The sequence below is a fragment of the Semicossyphus pulcher genome, unplaced genomic scaffold, assembly GCF_022749685.1.
Source record: "Semicossyphus pulcher isolate SPU_LCO1_2020_fin unplaced genomic scaffold, fSemPul1.0.p SCAF_11, whole genome shotgun sequence".
Taxonomy (NCBI): Eukaryota; Metazoa; Chordata; class Actinopteri; order Labriformes; family Labridae; genus Semicossyphus; species Semicossyphus pulcher.
The window spans coordinates 9737730-9757940 of NW_027211615.1; the positions used below are offsets into that span (position 1 = coordinate 9737730).

A 20211-nucleotide genomic window follows, 5' to 3' on the forward strand; every position below is an offset into this window, starting at 1 on the left:
AAACTTTTGCTCATACTGCTTGCAAGCAATGGATGGCAATATTATCAGTCAGCACTTTGGTCCAAGCTGAAATGTCTCAAAAAGTATAAGGTGAGTTTCTATGGAATTTTGTACAGAAATACATGCTCTGCAGTGGATAAATTTAAACTTTGGAGATCCCCTGAATTGACTTTCTTATAGGTGTAGTCTTTCCACCATGATGCGTCAAAGACCACCGCAGCAAATCTATTCTTCTATTGATACTCAGACTAAACAACTAATTTCCCTGCTGCCATCTCAGCCCTCAAAACCTGAAAGCTGAGCCCCCCAAAAAAGTCCCCCATATGCATTTGTGCTGACTACCTCCTCCTAGATGCACTTTGAACAGTCTCGCCCCAACACTGTTCCAAAACACAAATGAAGGTAAGCCAATTACCAATTAAGAAATGTCTCTGGTCCAACATTAGGAATTTAAAGATTATTTCTCTACTGTCAGAGATAGAATGCAGATCCTAATCAAGTACAGGTTTAGTGACTAAACTTGGAAAACCGAATCCAATCTGTGTCACTGTCAGTGTTGGACAGGTTGGGCCGAGATGTGAATGTGTTTCCTCACTCAATGGAAAGCACTCAATTAAATAAGGAAAATGTACTTAAAAGCTAGGTAAAGAGCTGTTTGCTACCATTTTCTTGGTCTCATTATATACTTACCTATATTTTTCCTGATCTTATTAGTGAACTGTATTATCTCTTGCTCTTGACTATATTATTCACAAGACCATCACGCCAATAAAGTAAACTTGATTGAATTGCACTTTTGCACTACCTGTAATTTCTCTCTTTCTCTTTGGGTTACAATTGTTACAACTCCTTGACTTAAAGGACATTATAGGAAATATTATGCTATATTGTGACATTACCTGCAATATCATGGGTATAGCAGCTTTCTTTAGGGGATTACTACTTTTACAGGCGGCTGATTTGTTAGTTCTAGTATTTGTGAGGCAACAAGTGGCGATGCAAAGTGTGACTAGTTCATATTTGTTGACGCTAGTTCCTTGAAGTTGTCTTGGTAGTTGCCAATGCAAGATAGATTTTTTTCCCCCCCTTTGAGTAACATGCAATCTACAAGGCTCAGATGTTGCTGTTGGCAGTGTTCTTTCATCTGCTCTGGTTTTGTGACAATTATTGTATTATGTTGTTAGTGCACGTGTAAATTGTGTAATTAAACATCTTTCATAAATGATGCCCCTTTCTTGTGTAGTTAGATTCTTTTTTTGAGTTGCTCTCATTTATGTAGTTTGCATGTGAATTCCAAAATGCATCACAAAGCAGGAAAAACAGACAAAGAATATATATTGGTTTATGCATTTTATTTATGCTTTCCATTCTTTACATGAAGGTGACTTTCAGTAGAACTTTACATTTTCAATGTTTGCACACAATAAACCATCTAGATTAAAATGGAACAACAGTGGTTGCTGTTAAACTCATTGTTATAAATATGGTTATAGAGCTAATTGTTGAAACTCCTTCCAAGCATGTGTTTTGAACAGATGGTAGTGTTTCATATGGACTTAGGCCTCAGTCTGTGAGGATTTCTTACTGTTGGAAGGGAAATGGAAGTTCAATCTCCAGCCTGCCTTCACTAACTTTCATGTAGGCTTGAGCCTCCTCTGAAGCCTGCTGCAGGAAACCATAAACAGTGTTATTGACCTGGTCTACTACATAAATGAACATGTCCATTATGTTCTCAAATGAATTGTTGATTTGCTCCATATTAAGGGCAGAGATCTGATCAACAACAGTCTTTAGGACTGTGACAAGGTTAAGATAGAGAGCATTAATGTTGATGAACACTGCATCTAAATAGTCAGACTTGATAGAGTCAACAAACTCCTGAGATTTCTCAACAACAGCCTTCAGGGTCTCGCCTATCTTTGCTAGCATTGTGTCAAGACTTTCCATATTTTTCACAAAGTCCAGCAGTTCATCAAAGATTGTCTTGCAAGTTGTTTTAACCTGATCGAAGATCTGGCCTCCAGTAATTGCATCACCAACTGGCATGCGCAATTTCACATTACTGATCATCTCAACAAAGGAGTTATAGTAAACCTCTACGTTCTCATAGATAGTCTGGAGGGTCCCTTCTAGCATAGCAGCAATGCTGCTGGTAAGCTTCTTAAGGACCTCAGGGAGAGTGGTCATCTCATCAGACCCAGGCAGTTTGAACTGGGTCTCCCGCAGTACCTTGATGACTGCATCCAGGACGGTCTGGATGGTAATTTGATACTGGACAATGATGTTCCTGAAGAAAATTGACAGCTGGCTCAATTGAACGTCATAGTTGACTGCAGCATCATAGGCCTCACTGATGCGGTTAACAATAGAGTTCTTTAACTCCTCAGCTTTACTTGTGATCTGGTATTTGTCAGCAAACATTGTGAATGTAGAGATGATGGAAGGCAGTCTCGTCTTGAGTTCAGAGAGCATAAGTTTGGGTGCCTCCATGTTGTAGGCAATCTGCAGGTTCATCGTATCAGCATCCTTTGGAGATGATTTGAAGACCAGGATGTCAACATCAACCTCTGGTGCAGACTGTTGAACAGAAGAAAATAAAATATTATTTTAGTTAAACTTGGATAATGGTAATTGGTTTTCCATCATATCAAAAAGTAAATGTTGATAATACTCACAGGATAACGACCATAGACTCTTGCACTAATCGGAGATGGGACTCTGCCAGTGAGCTGAAGGCCCAGGAAGCCAGTAGATGGGATAGAAACTGAGGCACTGATACCATCTCTTTGAGCAGCATAACGAACGTTCACATCAGTGAAAGTAGGACTGGTGATGTCCACATTCAGGGTGTGGCGAGAGGAACTGAAAAGGAATGAAAATATTCATAAAAAACAGAAAAGATCAGTGTAAATTATTAAGCTGATATTTCATGAGAAGAAATCTGATATATATAGTCAAAATGAAAAAAAAATACTCTGGTTTAGTATTTACCTGTCATCAGCCTGGCGTTTTCTCCTGAAATACGAAGAAAATTAATTATTTACTTTAAATTCTATAATTTCCATCGGGATTAATAAAATTCTATCTAATCTTATGTTATCTTAAACCCTGAATACCATAAGTAAAAATGTAAAACAGTAAACAGAATTTTACCTCAAGGCTTGGGAAATAACATGGTTGACGTCCAGGGTCAGGTCAGCATGTGTCAAGACAAGCTTGCTGATCAAGTTCAGAGCTTCATTCTCATAGTTTGCAGTGGTAGAAGCTAGTGAAAGAAAACATTTTTTATAAGATTAAGTGCTTAACACATCTAACATAATAAAACAGATAAATATGTTTAGGGAATTTTATGAACTCACCATCCATGTCATATTCCAAGAGCACAATGACGGAGGTGGCAGAGGACTTAAGGGTGACTTTGAATACAGGAGCATTGCCCTCTACTTCCGCTGCCAGGTCTGTGGTGTACAGTGGACTGACAAACTTGGCATTTGCAGAAAGCTTTTGCTTTTCAGCTGTTACTTCAGCAACAGTTTTCTCAATGATGGTGAAGTCACCAAGGCTGGTTGGCTGAGACAAATTAATCTCGATATCAGCAGTCAATGAAGAGGTTGGTGCAAGATCAATTGTAGCCTGGGCAATATGCTTTCCATTGGTGTTGAAATTGAACACGTTTGCTTCGTTATTGCCAGTATACTTCAACACTGCATACACACGGCTAAGAGAGGCTTCAACTGCAAGATTCTCATCTACATCCATGCCAATGACTTTGGTGGTGCCTTGGTTAAGCTTGGCATCAGCAATAACCTTGAAGGTGGATCGTAGGCCATCAGCATTGAGATAAACATTAGCCTCATTATCCAGGACTCCTAAAACTAGATAGTCTTCAAGCATAGTACCGTCCATATTTGCCTTTGTTGTTGACTCCATGGCAACAAACGCAAAGGTTCCCTCCAGCTTCAAATTGTGGTCTGCCTCTGCCTTTCCAACAGCCTTGATCACAGGGATGTCGAAATTGCTCTTAATCCTCAAGGTGGAGACAGCATTAAGTTTAGTTTTGGTGTCAGCAACAAGATTTTGGTTTGCTTCCAGGTTGAGTATGGGCAGGGCAATCTTTGCAACTGTAGTCACAGAGAGGGCAGTTTCAAGTGTCTCAGTGCTCAGGCTGATTGTGCTGTCATGAGTGCCCTCAATGTGCGGATTTTCAAGGGACAGGGAATTGGCCAGCTTGATTCCTCTCTTAGTGGTGAGACTGGTGGTGCCATCAAGCTTGGCTTTTAGACCCTCAAACACAGAGGCTGTGGTAGCTCCCAGGCGGAACACAAGATCATCCTCAGCAAAGAGTCCAGCATTGACATTCAAATTAATGATGGCAGACTTGAAGGACAGCTCTGTGATCAGGTTACCCTCGGAGGGGATCTGGACAAGATCCATGATATTAACAAGTGGGACAGCTTGACTCTTCTTGTAAATGACCCTGGCATCAACATCTACAGTCTGCTCGGTAGTGGTCAAAATGTTCTTCAATCCAGTCTGCTCATACAAGTTCAGATCACTGATAGCTGGAGTACGGAAGTCAACAAAAGGCAGATCAATTTCAGGTATGCTGATGGGGGATGTCAGGAAGTCAAGATTTGCCTCACCATCCATGGCTACAAAGATGCCAGCTTCATTTTCATTATTGTCAACAGTAAAGTTGTAGAACATTTTGTACTGATTAAGACGAGCTAGAGCTACTGTGTTCATCTGTTGATTCTCAGGTTTAATGAGGGCTGAGTAATCATTTTGCAGATCAATCTTAGCAGTAATAGTGTCAAAAAGGTTGACCTTGGCATTTCCTTTGTTTTGGAACTCAAAGACAATCTCTACAGGATGGACTACAAAGGTGATTCCATTGGACAGGACTCCACTGACTGCACCATACAGTTCTGCGTCATGGTTTGCTTTCAGCTCGACCTTCATATCATAGAGGTTGGCATGTCCAGTTGTCACAAAAAGACTGTTCTTAATAAATGGTGCCTCTGCCTCATTGCGGACATTAATCTTGAAGTAGGAAAGGGTGCCACACTCAGCTGTAATTTGCTGTTTCATCTTTAGGACAGGGTGGTCTGTGTCTCCAGAGAAGGTTATAGTGGTGAGGCTGGGAGTGATTGACAACTGCAAATTGCTCTTGTGGTTGCTATCATCAGCATTTAACTTGCCATTGCCGGAATTGTCAACGGTTAGAGTAAGGGTGTATCCATCTAGACGAGCAACTGCCTTCTGGTTTAAGGTGGCCTCACCTCTGAAATTGACGATTGGTAGGTTCACTGTATGAGTGTAAGTTGTATCGAGAGAGGCAGACACTCCTCCTTCCACAGCAATGAATCCTGTAGTCATAAATTCAGCAGAGTAAGGTGAAGTGGTAACCTTAATTGTGGTTTTGGTTTGGGCCTGAGCTGATGGGCCATAGAGAGTTAGAGATCCCTGATGATCAACTCCAAGACAAATATGGAAAATCTTTAAAGTCACTGCCCCAATAATACGACTCATTTTTGGCAATGCAAATCGAGCAGTGGCATCAAGGTTGTAATTAAGGATTTCAATATTTGGAGATGTGCCCTGGGAAGAAAAGAATCCAGTGAATGTAGGTGTCATTTCACTCTCAGAGGAGTTCTGGAACTCAGCATTTGTCTTAGTGCCGTAGATTGGAGTGCTGATTTTGATCTCCGCATAGAGTTTACCAAAGCATGGAACCGTTATCTCACTTGGAATGGTTGGTAGCTTGAGCTCAGGAAGCTGAAGAGATGCAACAAGTTTTTCTACAGGAACTTGTGGGATGGTAGGGAAAGAGATCTCAGGAAGAGTGATTTCTGGGAAGGTTATGTCTGGCATGGAAGGAAGGTAGTTCATAGTCAGTTCTCCAAAGAAAGCATCCACGTCAGGCATTTTTATCTCAAAGTTTACAATGAAATCCAGAAGTTCAAAGATTCTCTGCTTGATGTCATCAATGGAAATTGTGATGGCTTTTACTGTGTAGGAGCCCAGGATGGTGAACTCAGGAATATCCAGCTGTGTTGGGATTTCAAACTGTTCAAGTTTATCCATGCTGAACTTCATTGAAGGCACATCAAGATCAGTGAAAGGAATGCGGAAGAAAGGTGTGTTCAACTCCAGCTTCTTAAATTCAGTAAAGAGCACATCAATGATTTGCTGAATCTCGCTGATGATTTTTTGCTCAGGTGCCACCGTCTTTATCATCTCAACCATTTCAGTGAACACATCTGTGATGATGTTAAAGACAATTGTATAGGATTTGCTCACAATGCCCAGATAATATGTAATCTGATCTTTGATATCCAGATTTGTAATTTCCTGTTTTACGAAATCAGCCAATCCCTGAAGATTAACCATCACAACCTGGTCAAAGACATCCTTCATAGATTTTGTAATTTCTGCAACTCTAATATCTCTCAAACCTTCCATTAAGCCTTTAACAGAGGATAAGGCAAGGTTGACAAACTCTTTAGTTGCCTCAAGTTTCTGGGGGATTTCAAGAGTCCTGATCAGCTCATTTACAAAATTTGTGGAATAACGAATAAATTGATTGGTCAAATCCACAAACTGATTGTATTCCAATGACTTCAGCCACTGCACAACATTTTCAATAAGTGCATTCAATTGTTGGATAATATCCTTAACTTCAGCTGTTTTCAAGTAGTTGATAGCATCCTGGGAGACTCGAATGAATGTGTCAGGAATGTCTACTTCTCTCACCATTTTTGTTACAGTCTTGATGGTTTCCTCAATTTTGAACTGCTTGATGAGCTCCACAACCTTTTCCAGGACAGCTTGAACCTTCTTGTCGGCTTCAAACTTAACAATCAGCTCTCTCATCTTGGCATAAAATGTGTTGATCTTACCTACAACGTCAAGGCCCTGAATTGTTTCTGTCAGAGCATTTGTTATATCTTCGAAAATCTTTGTGGGAATCCGACTCACTAGTTTATCAATGTAAGTTTTAAAGTTTATAGAGGAAATCAAAGACTTTAGCTCAGCAAGAAGTACTTGCATGTCAAAGGCCTCAATTGCTTCTTTCATGTAAGTCATGATTGTCTGCAGTTTTTCCTTGATTTCATACTTGGCATCGATATCATTCAGGAATGCAATGCTGCTGCCCTTCAGTTTTTCCAGGTCAATCTGCTGGATCATCTCCTTCATTGTATCAATCACAGACACAACTATGGCCTTGATGTCATATTCCTCGTTAAGGGCATTCAGATTTTCCTGGATCTTCTGAACGAGGGTTTCGCGAAGGGTGCCAGTGACAATTATCTCCTTAATAATACCAGCAAAGTGCTGCATGTACAGACTGAGATCAGAGAGCAGTGTCCCAACTGTAACCTTTAGATTCGTCAAAGAGGCTTCTACATCCTCCATGGAGATGACATAGTCTTGGGAAAAATCACTCAAATACTGCTTCAGCTGAATAAGCTTGTCTTCAATGTTCACTTGAGTAACAAAGTCGTCTATATATTGTGGAAGAGCCTCAAGTTTAGCCCTAATGTCGTCATTAGTGAGGAAACCTTGCAGTGCCTCTGCAACATACACGACAAGGTCTTTGCTGCTTTCCAACAAGGCAGGTAGAGTTTCAAGAAGAGGGAACTGAATTACATGACAGTCTGTGTTCTTGTCATACTTGAGGAAGCCAGAGAGGGTGTATTCCTGGTTCTCAGTGGATTCGGTGTTGAGGATGTTTGTAAGGATGGTGCCAGAAGCCTCAATTCCAGTTCTCTCAGCAGTGTTGTAAATACTCATGTCCTGATTAAAGGCATGCTCGTTCACTTTTGACTTCATTCTAAAACTTGTCTTCTGCTCTTGGAGTGACAGAACATTATCCATCTTGTTGTCAAATGATGTCTCAAGGGAAAAACCTGTATCTAGCTGCTGTGTGACTGATGCTCTGCATTCATGAGCGCTAGCTAAAGCCAGAGGTTGTGCTCTAAGGAGGAACTTGCCATAGAGCTGGGCACTGTGCTTTCCATACATGGTCATTTCTCCATCAGCATTAAAGATGGCATCAAGGTTGATATCAAAAGGCACAATACTGAGACGGATGGTGTGGTCAATGCGCATTGGCTGTGAGTTGAAGCGGGCATCGTTGGTGATCCTGGCTGCAAGACCAATAACTTCAAGCTCAGTGTTGTGGCTCATGTGAGTTCCAAAGAGTTTTCCAGTAGTGCTGCACTTTGCGTTTGCAGCCATATCAGCATAATTTACCTGATAGGTGTGCTTGATCTCTTCCTCACCATAGATGGCCTTCAGGCTTCCAGTCAGATCAATCTTGTAAAGCTCTGCCTGTAGCTGAGCCTCATTGATGATGTTGGCCGCCAGAAGTCTGAGGTTGTTGTTAACATTTGCAGAAGCAGTGTAGGGTTTCAGGTCAATGGTGATATCATGTGTGTAAGTGGCATACTCACTTGCAGTTGCTTCAGCCTTTGAGTTGAAGTCAAGGCTAGAGAGAGTAATGCTCAGAGTGTTGGCATTATCAACCTTAATGTCACGCATTGCAGCCTTGTTGGTAATGGATAGAGAAGCCTTTGAAGCATCAAGTGCAGCATTAAAGTTGTTTTCCAGGGCAAGAGGGCTCTGGAGGGTGGTGGTTCCACTTGTGGCCAAACCATCCTTGTTCATTGTCAGAGTAGCCTTGTGAGTAGCCTCATTCTCAAGTAGCTTCATGGTGGCATCACTGTTCACAGCCAGACCATTGACATTCATAGAAGCAGTAAGCAGAGAGTAAACACGGTTTTCAGTGTGGTCTGCATTTGTCTCCACTCTAAAGACGACTTCGCCTGCACCAGCAGAGGCCTCAGCCTGGTTGCGGATCTTCATGCCAAGAGCAAGTGCATTTGCATCAGATTTCAGTGACAGCTTGGTGTCTTTGAAAGAAAGCTCAGCAACATGGGTCAAAAGGTCTTCAAAGGCATTGGTGTTAGACACAACTGACAATTCACCATTGGCAAAGGTTGCTGCAATTATGTTCTGGGCCTTGATAATTGTGGAGTCAAACTTAACAGTGGAATCAACCTTTGCTTCTGGCCTGAATGGGAAGATGGTGAATGACTGGGTTGAAATGGTCTTGCCAGATATGGGTCCAGCCGTCAACATTCCTTCAATCTTGCTATCAGCCGATATTTCTTCAGTGTTGATTCCAGCCATACCAGTGTGCTCTAGTGCAACATTGAGACCAAATGGGCTTGTGGCTTCAATCTTGCTGCTTGATCTCAAATTAATTTTGTCTGTGATTGTGGCTTCCTCAACAATATTAATACTAGCCTCAATGAATTTATGGGCTAAAGAGCTTTTCAACTGGGCCTTGAAGGATTCGGCAGGGGACAACATTCCAGAGCCTAAAATAAAAGCGAAGAGAAGAGGGTTGTTACCTAGTAATTGCTTTGTGTGATTGTTGTCCAACCAATTATCTTAGATTAATTTGCTGGTATAAAGTATCTCACAGTAATATACACAATAAACTAGTTTAGTCTAGTTTTATCAAAGAAAACTGTAAAGTTGTAGCTGAAATTAGGTACTATTTATAGCCTCAGTGGAAGTTGAAACATGTAACTGAAATTGAAATTGAAATTGAACTGAATCTGAACATTTTCTAAAAGTTCTACCAAGAGTAAACAACCCATAATTTCAACTTTGACTTAATAACAAATTACTCAATGACATCCACTATGACTTACCTTCAATCTTTACAGAGAGGATGTCAAGTGGGGAGGTTCCTTTCACATCAAACTTGGCGGAGTAGCTTGGTGTCTCCACAACATCTTTGCCTGCAGCCATTGAGGCCTCCATGTCGTAGAGGTTGCTCTTCATCAGAGCTGAAACCTCAGCTTTGCCAAAAAGAGGAACATACAGAGTAAGACTCTCAGGAACAACAAGCTCTGGGATGGGAATTTCCATGGAGACGATCTCCAGTCCAAACTGGGGTAGAGAGACAGTGGGTGTGGTCAAAGCTGGTGGGAAGTTAAGCTCTTCTGTCGACTTTCCTCCAAGAGGAAGAGGGATAGAAATGGTGAAGCGCTCATTGTTGAAGTAGTAGACAGCCTTTGCCTCACTGTTTATAAAAACAAAACCATAAAATGTGTAAATTATCTAATTTTTTTCCAAATCATTTATGCATTTATCATTGATTTCTTCATACTTACGTATTCAGGAACAGTTTTTCTGGAAGGGAAATCTCAGGCATATCAGGTACTCTGAAGTTCTGAATGTAAGGAATATCAGCACCATACTTTTCCATGTAGTTGTTTGCTGCCTATGAAAAAAAAACAATCATAGTTTTATGCATGCTTTACATTTCTTACCATATAAAATATGAATAATTGTTCAGTCAAGGATTCATACCTCCACAAACTTGGTGAAGATGTGACGGACCTTCATGTCAGTTTGCCCCACTGGCATGTCAAGAAGCAGGTTGCCATACTCATTAACCTTATACCCATATGGCAGGGTAGTTGTGTCAGTGTTCACATCAGACTTGACCTCAGCCTCAATCTTGGTGCCATCTTCAACAACATAGAACAATGAAATGGAAAATGAAGTAATACTCTGATCCCCGTCTTGTTAAGGTGATAAGTATGTAAACTTACGCTAATCAAGTATAAGGCAAAATGCCGGATTTGTAACAGAAATATTTTTTAACTTTGATGACTGCTTGTTAATCAAAATGGTAAGCAGACATTCTAAAATATTTTTTCACATATTTTTGGTCCCAACTTTTTACCATCAAATTTTTATCATCTTATGACCAGAACTTGTATGTACATGTCTAAGATCAATGAAATCTATTGTAAAATGAACAATTCTGAAATGCAGGATAACTACCAGGAAGGAAATTAAGAAAATTACCATATTTTGCTGCAATTTTCTGCTCAGATTTGGCACCCCAGGCGTTGATTTCACTAGTGAGCTGCAATTCCAATTCTTCATCACGCTTCAGGTTAGCTGTGACAGTGGCATCAGCATTGGCTAAGGGGAACTTAACTTGGACTTGCAGCATACCTTCCTTCATGGCCACCAGACTGGAAAATATACAGTGAGTTAGTTTACTACAATTATCATGGTGACATTAATTATATGTTGAATACTGGATTTGTGGTTGATTTCTTACCTGGCACGGCCAACAAGGGAAAGTTGAGGGATGTTCTTGTTTATCAAGTCAAGAGAGATGGAGTGAGTTCCTTTGCCCTTGGTGTTTGCATCAACAACACCCAGCCTGATTCCAACCTCCACATCGTAGTCTGGGATCTGAATGTCAGCAGTGACGACATTCTTCCTTCTGTTATATTTCATCATTGCTCTGGCTTCAGTGGGCTCTGCACCTGTTATTGATCAACGAATAGATTGAAATAACATAACTTCAGTATTAAGAACTTTTTCAGATTTCAGTTAGTAATAAATTACATGTACATTTTAATATTATACATTACCTTCAGCCCTCAGAACAAATGCCACAGTGTCAACCTTCTGCCGGCCCTCTTCTCCCTCTCTGAGGAGCTCGTAAGCTATAGTAGCTGTGTACTCAGTGACTTCACCAGTGGGGTGGAGTTCCACGGCAATTCTATTTAGATAAATATAATTAATTATAAGTCATAATAATAGTTATATTATTATAATAAATATTCATTCATTTATTACAAAATAACATTAACAATTACAGAAAGTTTTGCTTACTGGCTGTCTCCAGTGAAGGGGAAGTAGGGGGTTGTCTCTTGAGAGAAAGCATCAGTGTACTGCAGAGCAGTGCAGTATTTCATTCCAGCAAAGAAGGGAGTGCATTCACGAACATCAACCTTGTCCATCACCACAGGGGGTATGGTCTTCACCTCTGATCCAGTAACTGCCACCAGGGTGTTTCTATATTTTAAATGCAAAAAAAAAAAATGTTAATGGAACATTGGCATCATTTCAGTGTAGACATCAATTGATATGAAGCTTTAGTTACAATAATTAAAATACATTGCACTTAAGCTACAAACAGCAGCTATCAAGCACTTTCCTTTAATCCCTTAGGTAAAGTAGGTTATTAATTGCGTGATAACCAGATGTGCAAACTAGCTACTCAATGCTTCTTTCGCCATTACCAGTGATGGTGGTCCCCATGTCCTTCATTGATGTTTGAAAAAATTGCACAATATCTTCAATTTTTACTAACACTTACGTCATTTTGATGAGCTTTGTAGGACTCGTTGGAGCGGGAATGGTCAGCTTGAAATTGGCACGTCCCATGGAGATCTTTGCATTAAGCCCACTCTCATGGAATATGCTGGTGTGCATCTCTAATCCAGAGTTGACATACTCAGGGATGTGGGAGCCAACCTGAGTTACAAACTCAATGCCTGCAGAAGGCATGAAGGTAAGCTCGCTCTGGGGAAAAACAGTAGACGTAGGTGAGTTATGTTGATTCTGTGTTACAGAAAACCATATCGTCTGTTGTCTGTAAAACCTATTTTTGGAATTAATTTTATTTAATGCTTACCATGTCAGGAGCAATCTTAAGTCCACCCTTGATGCCAGGGGTGACGGTACCAGACAGAGCAATCCTCAGAGGCACACCAGTGGCGGTAGGCAGGAAGAATTCATTGTCCATGAAGACGTAGTGGGCAAAGATTGTGTTGTCAGCCTTGGTCAGCAGTGCCTTCATTAGCTGCAAATAGATATACACAAAAAACTTTTAAATCCTGAACAATGACTTTCTAAATTAAAGCATTGTTTCATATTCTGTTTCTCTTTAAAACGTTACAAAAAACTTCCTCACATCAGCTGGGAACATCTTAAGCATGCTGTCAATCATCATGGCTGCAGCATAGGCCATCTCCTCCATTTCGCTTGTCTGCAGGTATCCCAGCTCATTACCCAGAAGTCTCAGATAAACCATTGCCTCAGGAGACTGAGCTGACTTGAGGTCCCTCACAAGTTTGTTTAAGTTGCGTCCAATGTCTCTCATCAGGGTCTGGGTGGCCTAAACATAGATATGTACTGTTATTATACGTTTTTCCCTTATGGGAACAGTGGTCATCATGAATACTTTTTTGTGCACAAAAAAGATTGATATGTGTACCTGTCTCTTCATCCTGTCCTTCTTAAGAGCAGGCATCATGTTCCCCAGGAGCTCGTTGACTCTGAGTGGCATGTTGTCAGAGACAAAGTACATTGTCTTCAGGGCAGTGTCGGGGAAGAAACCATTCTCTCCAAACAGCGCTTCAACAGTTGGCTCAAATCCTTTGCCCTCCATTCCAATCTATTAAGGAGAAACATTTTTGACAGTCACAACTAAGCTCACTGCAAAATCACCTCAAAGCACAATTGGAATTTTAATCGCTTAAGTTGTTTACCTCCATCATGTCAATGTCATAGCCGAAGGCCTTCAGAGTCATTTCAAGCATGGCCTCCTTTGGCAGGTAGCTGGTACCCTCAAAGATCATGTTGCCCTCCACAGATCCGACCTTGTAGTTGCGAGAGAACTTGGTGGGGTCCATAGTGGGCCCAATCTCATTACCTTGCAGGGCATCAAGAATCTTCTGTCTCAGTCTGTGGGGAAGAAATAAATGTTGCAGCAAACCCAATGATGGTGAGCAAATAGGGACACCTACTCATTGTTTAGAATAAAAGTTGCAACAACAAATTTCAAAACTATAAACATAATCCTGCAACTGCTTTTCACTTACTCTTGGGTCTCTGGCTCAGTTGAGGACAAAATGTTGGTGACATGGGAGATCACAAAGCTCTTGGCTTGTTTGTCCTGCTCATTGGGCAAGGCTTGAGCCAGCTGGGCTAATTCAGCGGGCTGGGGGTCCTTCATAAGAACCAGATATGCAGCAACACGCTTTTGCAGGGGGCTGGCACCGTCCAAAAGCACCTGCATGAGAACCTCTCTGCCCTGTGACCAAATAAGATAAATTAAATTAGTATAGAGAAAAATAATTATTCATGCAATCTCTTGAAGCCTTAACACAATTCAACGTGCCTCTTCAGGGACGGGAGTCAGCCTGTACGCTTGGATGGCAGCCTGCTGCACAGACAGGGAAGCTGCAGGTTGGTTCACACACTGGATCACAGCGGCTCTGAGTGCAGGACTGGCAGGTCCTACAGCTGCAGCCATGTTTCCAATAACCTAAAATCAAAACATAATCATTCCTCAATGAGAGATGTAAATCAAGACTTTCAAATGTATTTCATGCTTTCCATGCCTTGTAAAATACTATATTGGACTTTTGTTTAAGTTAACACTTCAGTTTCTTTATAGCAAATTCAAATAAATCTATTTTTAATTTTAAAGTTGGATTAAACAGCGATACATGATTGATTTCAATTACTGAATTATTGTATGTTGGAGCCAAAGCCAGTTTGCTATAGTGATGGGCAAACTTCTTTTATTGACAAACATTTTACACAAGTGCCGGTTTCTTCATAATGATCCTTAAAATAATTTAATTAGATACCTACCCTCAATGTCATGAAAGTAGTGTCCTTGTCACCAGAGCAGTCGCCCAACTGAGCGGCCATGAATTCAGCAACAGAGTAAATCTCAGGGATCAGTTTTCCCTCAGCTTTGTAGAATCTGTTACAGACACAAAATGACAATTTAAAGCCTATGCATCTTATTGTACAAAAAGGACATTGGCTGAAATAGTCATAATATTAGTTTGACCTGGAATAAAGGGTGGTTGACTTTACTCACCTCTTGACAACATTGCTCAGGGCATACATGATGGGCTTGCTGGGCTTGAATTTGGCCATCTCGAGCATGTCATTGATCAGGAGGGCAGAAGGATTGGACACAAGTCCCAAAGCAAAAACGCCGGCATCAACCTCGACTGAAGAGCTGTCAAAAGTCCTGAGGATCTGCATGATGGCACTGCTGCACTCAGGGGTTCCACACTGGGCCAGGACCTGGTAGCTCAGGACTTTGGACACAGCCAGTGCTTCAGGAATGGCGGGACCCAGGGTCTCTGCCTTCATTCCACGAACCATTTTGACAAGCTTGTGGAAGAGGTGGGCCCTCCTGTCACCTTCGGTCTCAGGCAGAGCGGCCAGCTCTCTCAGGAGGGCCAGTCCTGCATCCTTATCCTGGATAACACTCTTAGCCTCAACAGTCTCCATGTGCAGACCCTTGACAATGGTACCTGTGATACAACATGGTTGCAATGAGTTAATATTACTCCCAGTGACAGCTCATCCACATATCAAACCAATACAATTTGAACAAAGGACTTACTAGTTTCAAAAACTCTTTCATTGTAAGGGGTGACCTCAACCAGAGTCAGCGATTGCTTTCCAACATTGGTAACACCATATTCTCCTCTGTAGGAACACAACACATTTAGGAATGGAAGATCTCTTGAACAATACATCTTAGAACACAAAGTTACACAATGGAACAATCATCATGTCTTTTACAGGTTGGACTTACTTGTGGGAGAAGGGAATGAGGATGTGGTTCTCAGTACAGGAGCCAGAGGTCATGTGTGCCTTCTCATTGTCGAACTTGTAGTTGCAGGCCTGTGTGCTTCTGACCAGCTTGGAGAGAGGGTAGTTCTGAAACAGGAAAATATTTAATGAATGTATTGTAGTGGATGAAGTTAAAACAAAAGAATTGCAGAGTGTGCATTGCACTCCCAAGATATAACTTATCACTCTTGGGTGCAGTAAAGTGACTTTACTTCGAGTTTCATTCCATAAAGTCTTAGTTTCTATAGGTGGTGGCACCTCCTGTCTTTTTAACGTTGTTGCTATTACACTTCTACTACTCACATTATAAAAACAACTCTTTCACAACTATAACCTTTCTTCCTGTGTTCCAGGGAAACTTTTAATTGGTATCTATCCAAGACTCCTTAAAGATTTGCCTTAAAGGTTCATGTGGCTCCCATGCACAACAAGGTTTGGATAACTTACCATGCCAGACAAGAGTGCCAGGGGGCTGGTGTTAGATCTGAGTGGGACAAATTTGTCACATTTGGACAGATCCCTGGTGAAGCTGATGTCAGTTGCAATGTCCTCTCTGGTGTTGACGGAGGAACGGGTCTTGCAATTGCCATGGATTGTGGGCTGAAGTGAATGATTGGAGAAATATATCGGTATTTTTAGAACATCCTACAGACAGTTTTTTTTAAACAATGACTAGCCGCATGGCTAAAATATGCAGGATTATAAGTGTAAGTGTAAGTTATTAGTAAATGATGTACCATGAACTTGTTCTTATCTTCTTCCACCAGAGGCACAGCCAGGGCAGAGATGATACCCCTCTTGATGTTCAGGATGGTTGTTGTCTCACCTTCTTCAGGGTACAGTTTCAGATTGTACACACCCTCAACCACAACCTTCAGAGGATATCTAAAAGACAATGCATGAAGTTTAAATTAAATGATCTGTGCAAAATCTTCAAAACTCTTAGATAGGTGACAAAAGTTTCAAAGAAGGGTATTTAAAGAAAAAGTAAGACTTTCACCATTAACTCCCAAAGGCACATGTGTTTCCTTTGAAAACCTGTACATGTAACGTACCTCTCCATTTCAGCAGCAAAGGCATCAGAGCCGGCAGCAGGGCCGAGCACAGGGTTGCCATCTGCGTCCATGTCGACCACCTCGCTCAGGCTACAGCCAGTGGTGCGGACGATGTAACTACAGGTCTGAGGTACTTCAATTACAACCTGTGAGAGAAGGAACATTTTCATTATTATCTCATCCTCTAAAAAACATGTGAAGAGAAAATTCTAATTACTTAAGATCTTTCTTGTACCGTGCAAGAGCCCTTGGGTCCGTTCTGGAGCTGTGAGGCTCCATTGATGGCATTCAAAGATTCAGCTTCATACCGGTATTCATACTTGTGCAGGGTCTTGTACCGTTTGGCCACTAGACGAGAAAATCAATGTTAAAAGCTATCCATTGATTCCCAGTCAAATAATTTATATAGATTGGATTTAAACACAAACATTTATTGAATCAACATGTGATCATAGCAAGTAGTCTTGTGCGACTTACACAGGCAAGTTGGCTGATCTTCATCTTGGGCAACTGCAAAAAAAATCAAACATTATTAATTTAAAACTTATATAATTTATAATATATAATTCGTAATGTAACTGAAAAGAATCACATGACTTAAAATTAACATAAAAATCTAGAGTAACTGCATTAAACCATGCGTCCTATGTTATAGTTATCATTGCAGCATTTCTCCACACATGGGGGAGTACATTTCCCTTTTTTTCCTACATATTATTTTTTTTAATTAATTATGTCATACTTGATATGCTTGGGTAAATGTGTGTAAAAAAAAAAATAGAATACAGGTTAGAAAATATTTAACTAAATAATCTGCAGCAAAACTAGAAGCGATTATATGCCAAATAAAAAAAAAACTTTCCAACTAGGTGAAATGTTCAAAGAAATGTTTTCGACGAACTACTCACAAGCCAAGGCAGATGTGCTGAGGAGCAGCAACAGGCAGAGCTTAGAGTCCCCCATGATGGGTTCGTTGAAGCTCTCTCCCTTAAAGTTGGCGAGTACTCAGACGAGACTGATTTCCTAGCTCCAGCTCTTGGCTTTTATACCCTCAGCCGGGCTCTGTCGGAGGACTGGGAGGCACAGACAGTGCTTTGAACGCTCAAAGTCCACTCCACCCTCCTGTGTGGAGGGACAAAGGCAAAAGGTTTAACAGGATAGTCATGTCACAAAGCACAAGCTTACAAAACTGATTAATTCTGTCAAATCAATAGAAAGCCTTTTTAAACTGTGTCAAATGTGCATTTTATTTTAATGTCATGCACTTATGGCTCTGGCTGAGATGTCTTGGTCATTTAAAGCATATTAAAAGGGACTCTTATCATGTAATTGGGGTTTTATAATGCTCCTCTGCTTCTGATATGATGCACATATCCATGAAGTAGTCGTCATATTTAGGCCTGTTTCTTGGTGTTGTACGTTGAAGAAACGCTTGCAGTCAGTTGAATAAGCCATTCAATAATTTAAAAATATTACATTTAATTTGATTGACAGTTGTAAAGTTTCATATTAAAAAAGGGTTGGACTAAGGGGACATTGTCTTTCCTTAAATCTTGGTACAATATCTCACATGTCACAGAGACTTTATATGGATTAATGTAGGTACCAATGATTTAAAGCTCCGTGATCAGGCTTAACTTCTGCTGTTAAACATGCTAAGTCAATCAGGGAATTTTACAAGCTAACAGCACCAGTGTGAATCAGGTCAGGTGATAGACATTCATTAGTTAACAGTGAGTGATCGAAGCGTGCTCCAAACACAAAGTCCCAGCTCTAGATGAAGAGATGATAAACTTATCAGCTGCTTTATCCGTTGATGATATTGTCTAAAAAGAACCCAGCATAAAGCAGCGTTTCCTCTGTTATGTAAATGTTGGTAAAGTCATTTAGTGTTGGTTTGATCATTTCATGTCATTGTTTATTTAACAGGGACAGTTCACATTAATGTACCAAGGTAGTCAAAAGTTCTTCATTAATTAGATGTCCTTATAGTTCTTAACACTTAACCCCACATGTTATGAATATACTCATTTTGTTAAATCAGAATGTGACTTATCTCTACAGTAAAAATGAAGAAATAAATAATTCATATTACTTACGTTACCTTGTAAAAGAGTAATGCTAGTTGTTGTTTCCACTTCCACACGCCAAAATGGAAACGGTGAAAACAAACTTCGATACGGGTTAGATGATGAACTTCGATCTACAAAGATTCAAAGGTTCATGCAGCGTTTCTGTTTAAATTGGAACTGAAGTCAACATGGCCAATGGATGCATAAACAGCCCTAACCTTTGAGTTCTAGTCATATGAGTAGTTTATTTCATTTAAAAAGATTTTTTAATGTAATTTTTATTGCCATGAAAGTTGCAGGTTTTTTAAAATCCTTTTTCTTCTTCATCGATCACATAACTAGATCTGAACATTGTGTAATAGCCTGTCGCAATATATCGCCATCAGCACCTTTAAAAGTTTGTCAGATACTGACAGTGTTTGCACTGACAGACATGTACACAGATAGAGTCCAAAGGGGGCTTGAGCCTCCAAACACTCAGTGTTCCTTTTTTATTTCAGACATCTATCTACAGCTTTAATCCTTTTAAACATGATTCAGTCAGTTTAAATAAATGTAGATTTTCATATGTTTCAAAAATGATCAAAATAATCGTATAGATATACAGTCTGAGGTTTATGACTCCAAGCCTCATTAGTGTTGAGCAATGCTTCTGCATGCTCTCAATGATCCCAGAGGGTCCAATGGGGGAGGATACTTTAGATAAATATTGTTTTGCACACTCTTGTATTTGAAGCATACAGTACATGATGTAGGAAAAGCAATCTAAATAACAAGTAAATCAAGTCTGTATGTGATGTGTGTAACTGTACATGTATAGTAATATATATTTTTGTCTTCATTTAGTCCAAACCTGCTGTGCATGTAAAGAGGGGACTGTGTTAGCCATAGGGACCTGTTAGGACTACGGGCGGAAAATAGCAATTTGCTAACGCCCAGTGCAATACATGTTTCCTTGTTTTATATAAGGTTAATGTTCTTTGTGCATTGCCTCTGCTTACATAAAGAAACATAACCTAACATGTAATGTGAGCTTTTAAAGTAGCCACATTTGCACACATTCAATTGCAGCAATATTCACCACAACTTCTGAGCACTATTCTACAGCACAACAAAACTACAGCCTAACATGACTAAGCAACAAAGTGCACAGTGCGTAATCACCTGTGTATTTCTAAGGAACCATTTTTCTCCTTGTATATTAAGCCCCTTTTTCTTGTTGTCTGCAGCCGACATGGTTTGTGTAATCCCATAAATAGGCACTCTTCTGATTTGTTTATGAAGTCTGGGTATGAGTGCAGATACAAAAATGGAATAAGAGGATAAATAAGAAGCCAGAGAATTAAATAATCACATCTATTCTGCTCTTGTAATTTTCATTGAAAAGACATGAAAGTCTGGCACATGATCATGCTTCATGCTCTCCACCTGATGAGGCCCATGAGAGCGTTTCAAACTCTGTGACCCACATCACAGGAGACAGACATGTGCAGTCCCCCAACGGGGCAGCTGTAGGTACTCTTACCCAATCAATCGTTCGGCATAAAGGTCAGCTGTTTAATCCGCTGAGATTCTACTTTGTAAGT

The 20211-nt window shown here is 40.4% G+C and overlaps 1 protein-coding gene across 1 annotated transcript; it reads right to left on the bottom strand.

The window, feature by feature from the left end:
• Positions 1-1581: 1581 nt before the first annotated feature.
• On the bottom strand, positions 1582-17516 carry apobb.1 (apolipoprotein Bb, tandem duplicate 1). Its single transcript, XM_069657267.1, has 29 exons — positions 17462-17516; positions 17031-17063; positions 16789-16901; positions 16554-16699; positions 16236-16383; positions 15946-16098; positions 15461-15585; positions 15266-15351; positions 14729-15173; positions 14494-14608; positions 14015-14161; positions 13716-13927; positions 13383-13578; positions 13109-13288; positions 12806-13009; positions 12527-12694; positions 12209-12414; positions 11722-11904; positions 11478-11608; positions 11159-11369; positions 10897-11069; positions 10393-10553; positions 10194-10303; positions 9729-10102; positions 3360-9389; positions 3154-3265; positions 2992-3015; positions 2676-2862; positions 1582-2577 (listed from the first exon to the last, which is right to left on the bottom strand). The coding sequence occupies exons 1-29, from the start codon at positions 17514-17516 to the stop codon at positions 1582-1584; spliced, it is 11424 nt and encodes a 3807-aa protein (XP_069513368.1).
• Positions 17517-20211: the final 2695 nt, after the last annotated feature.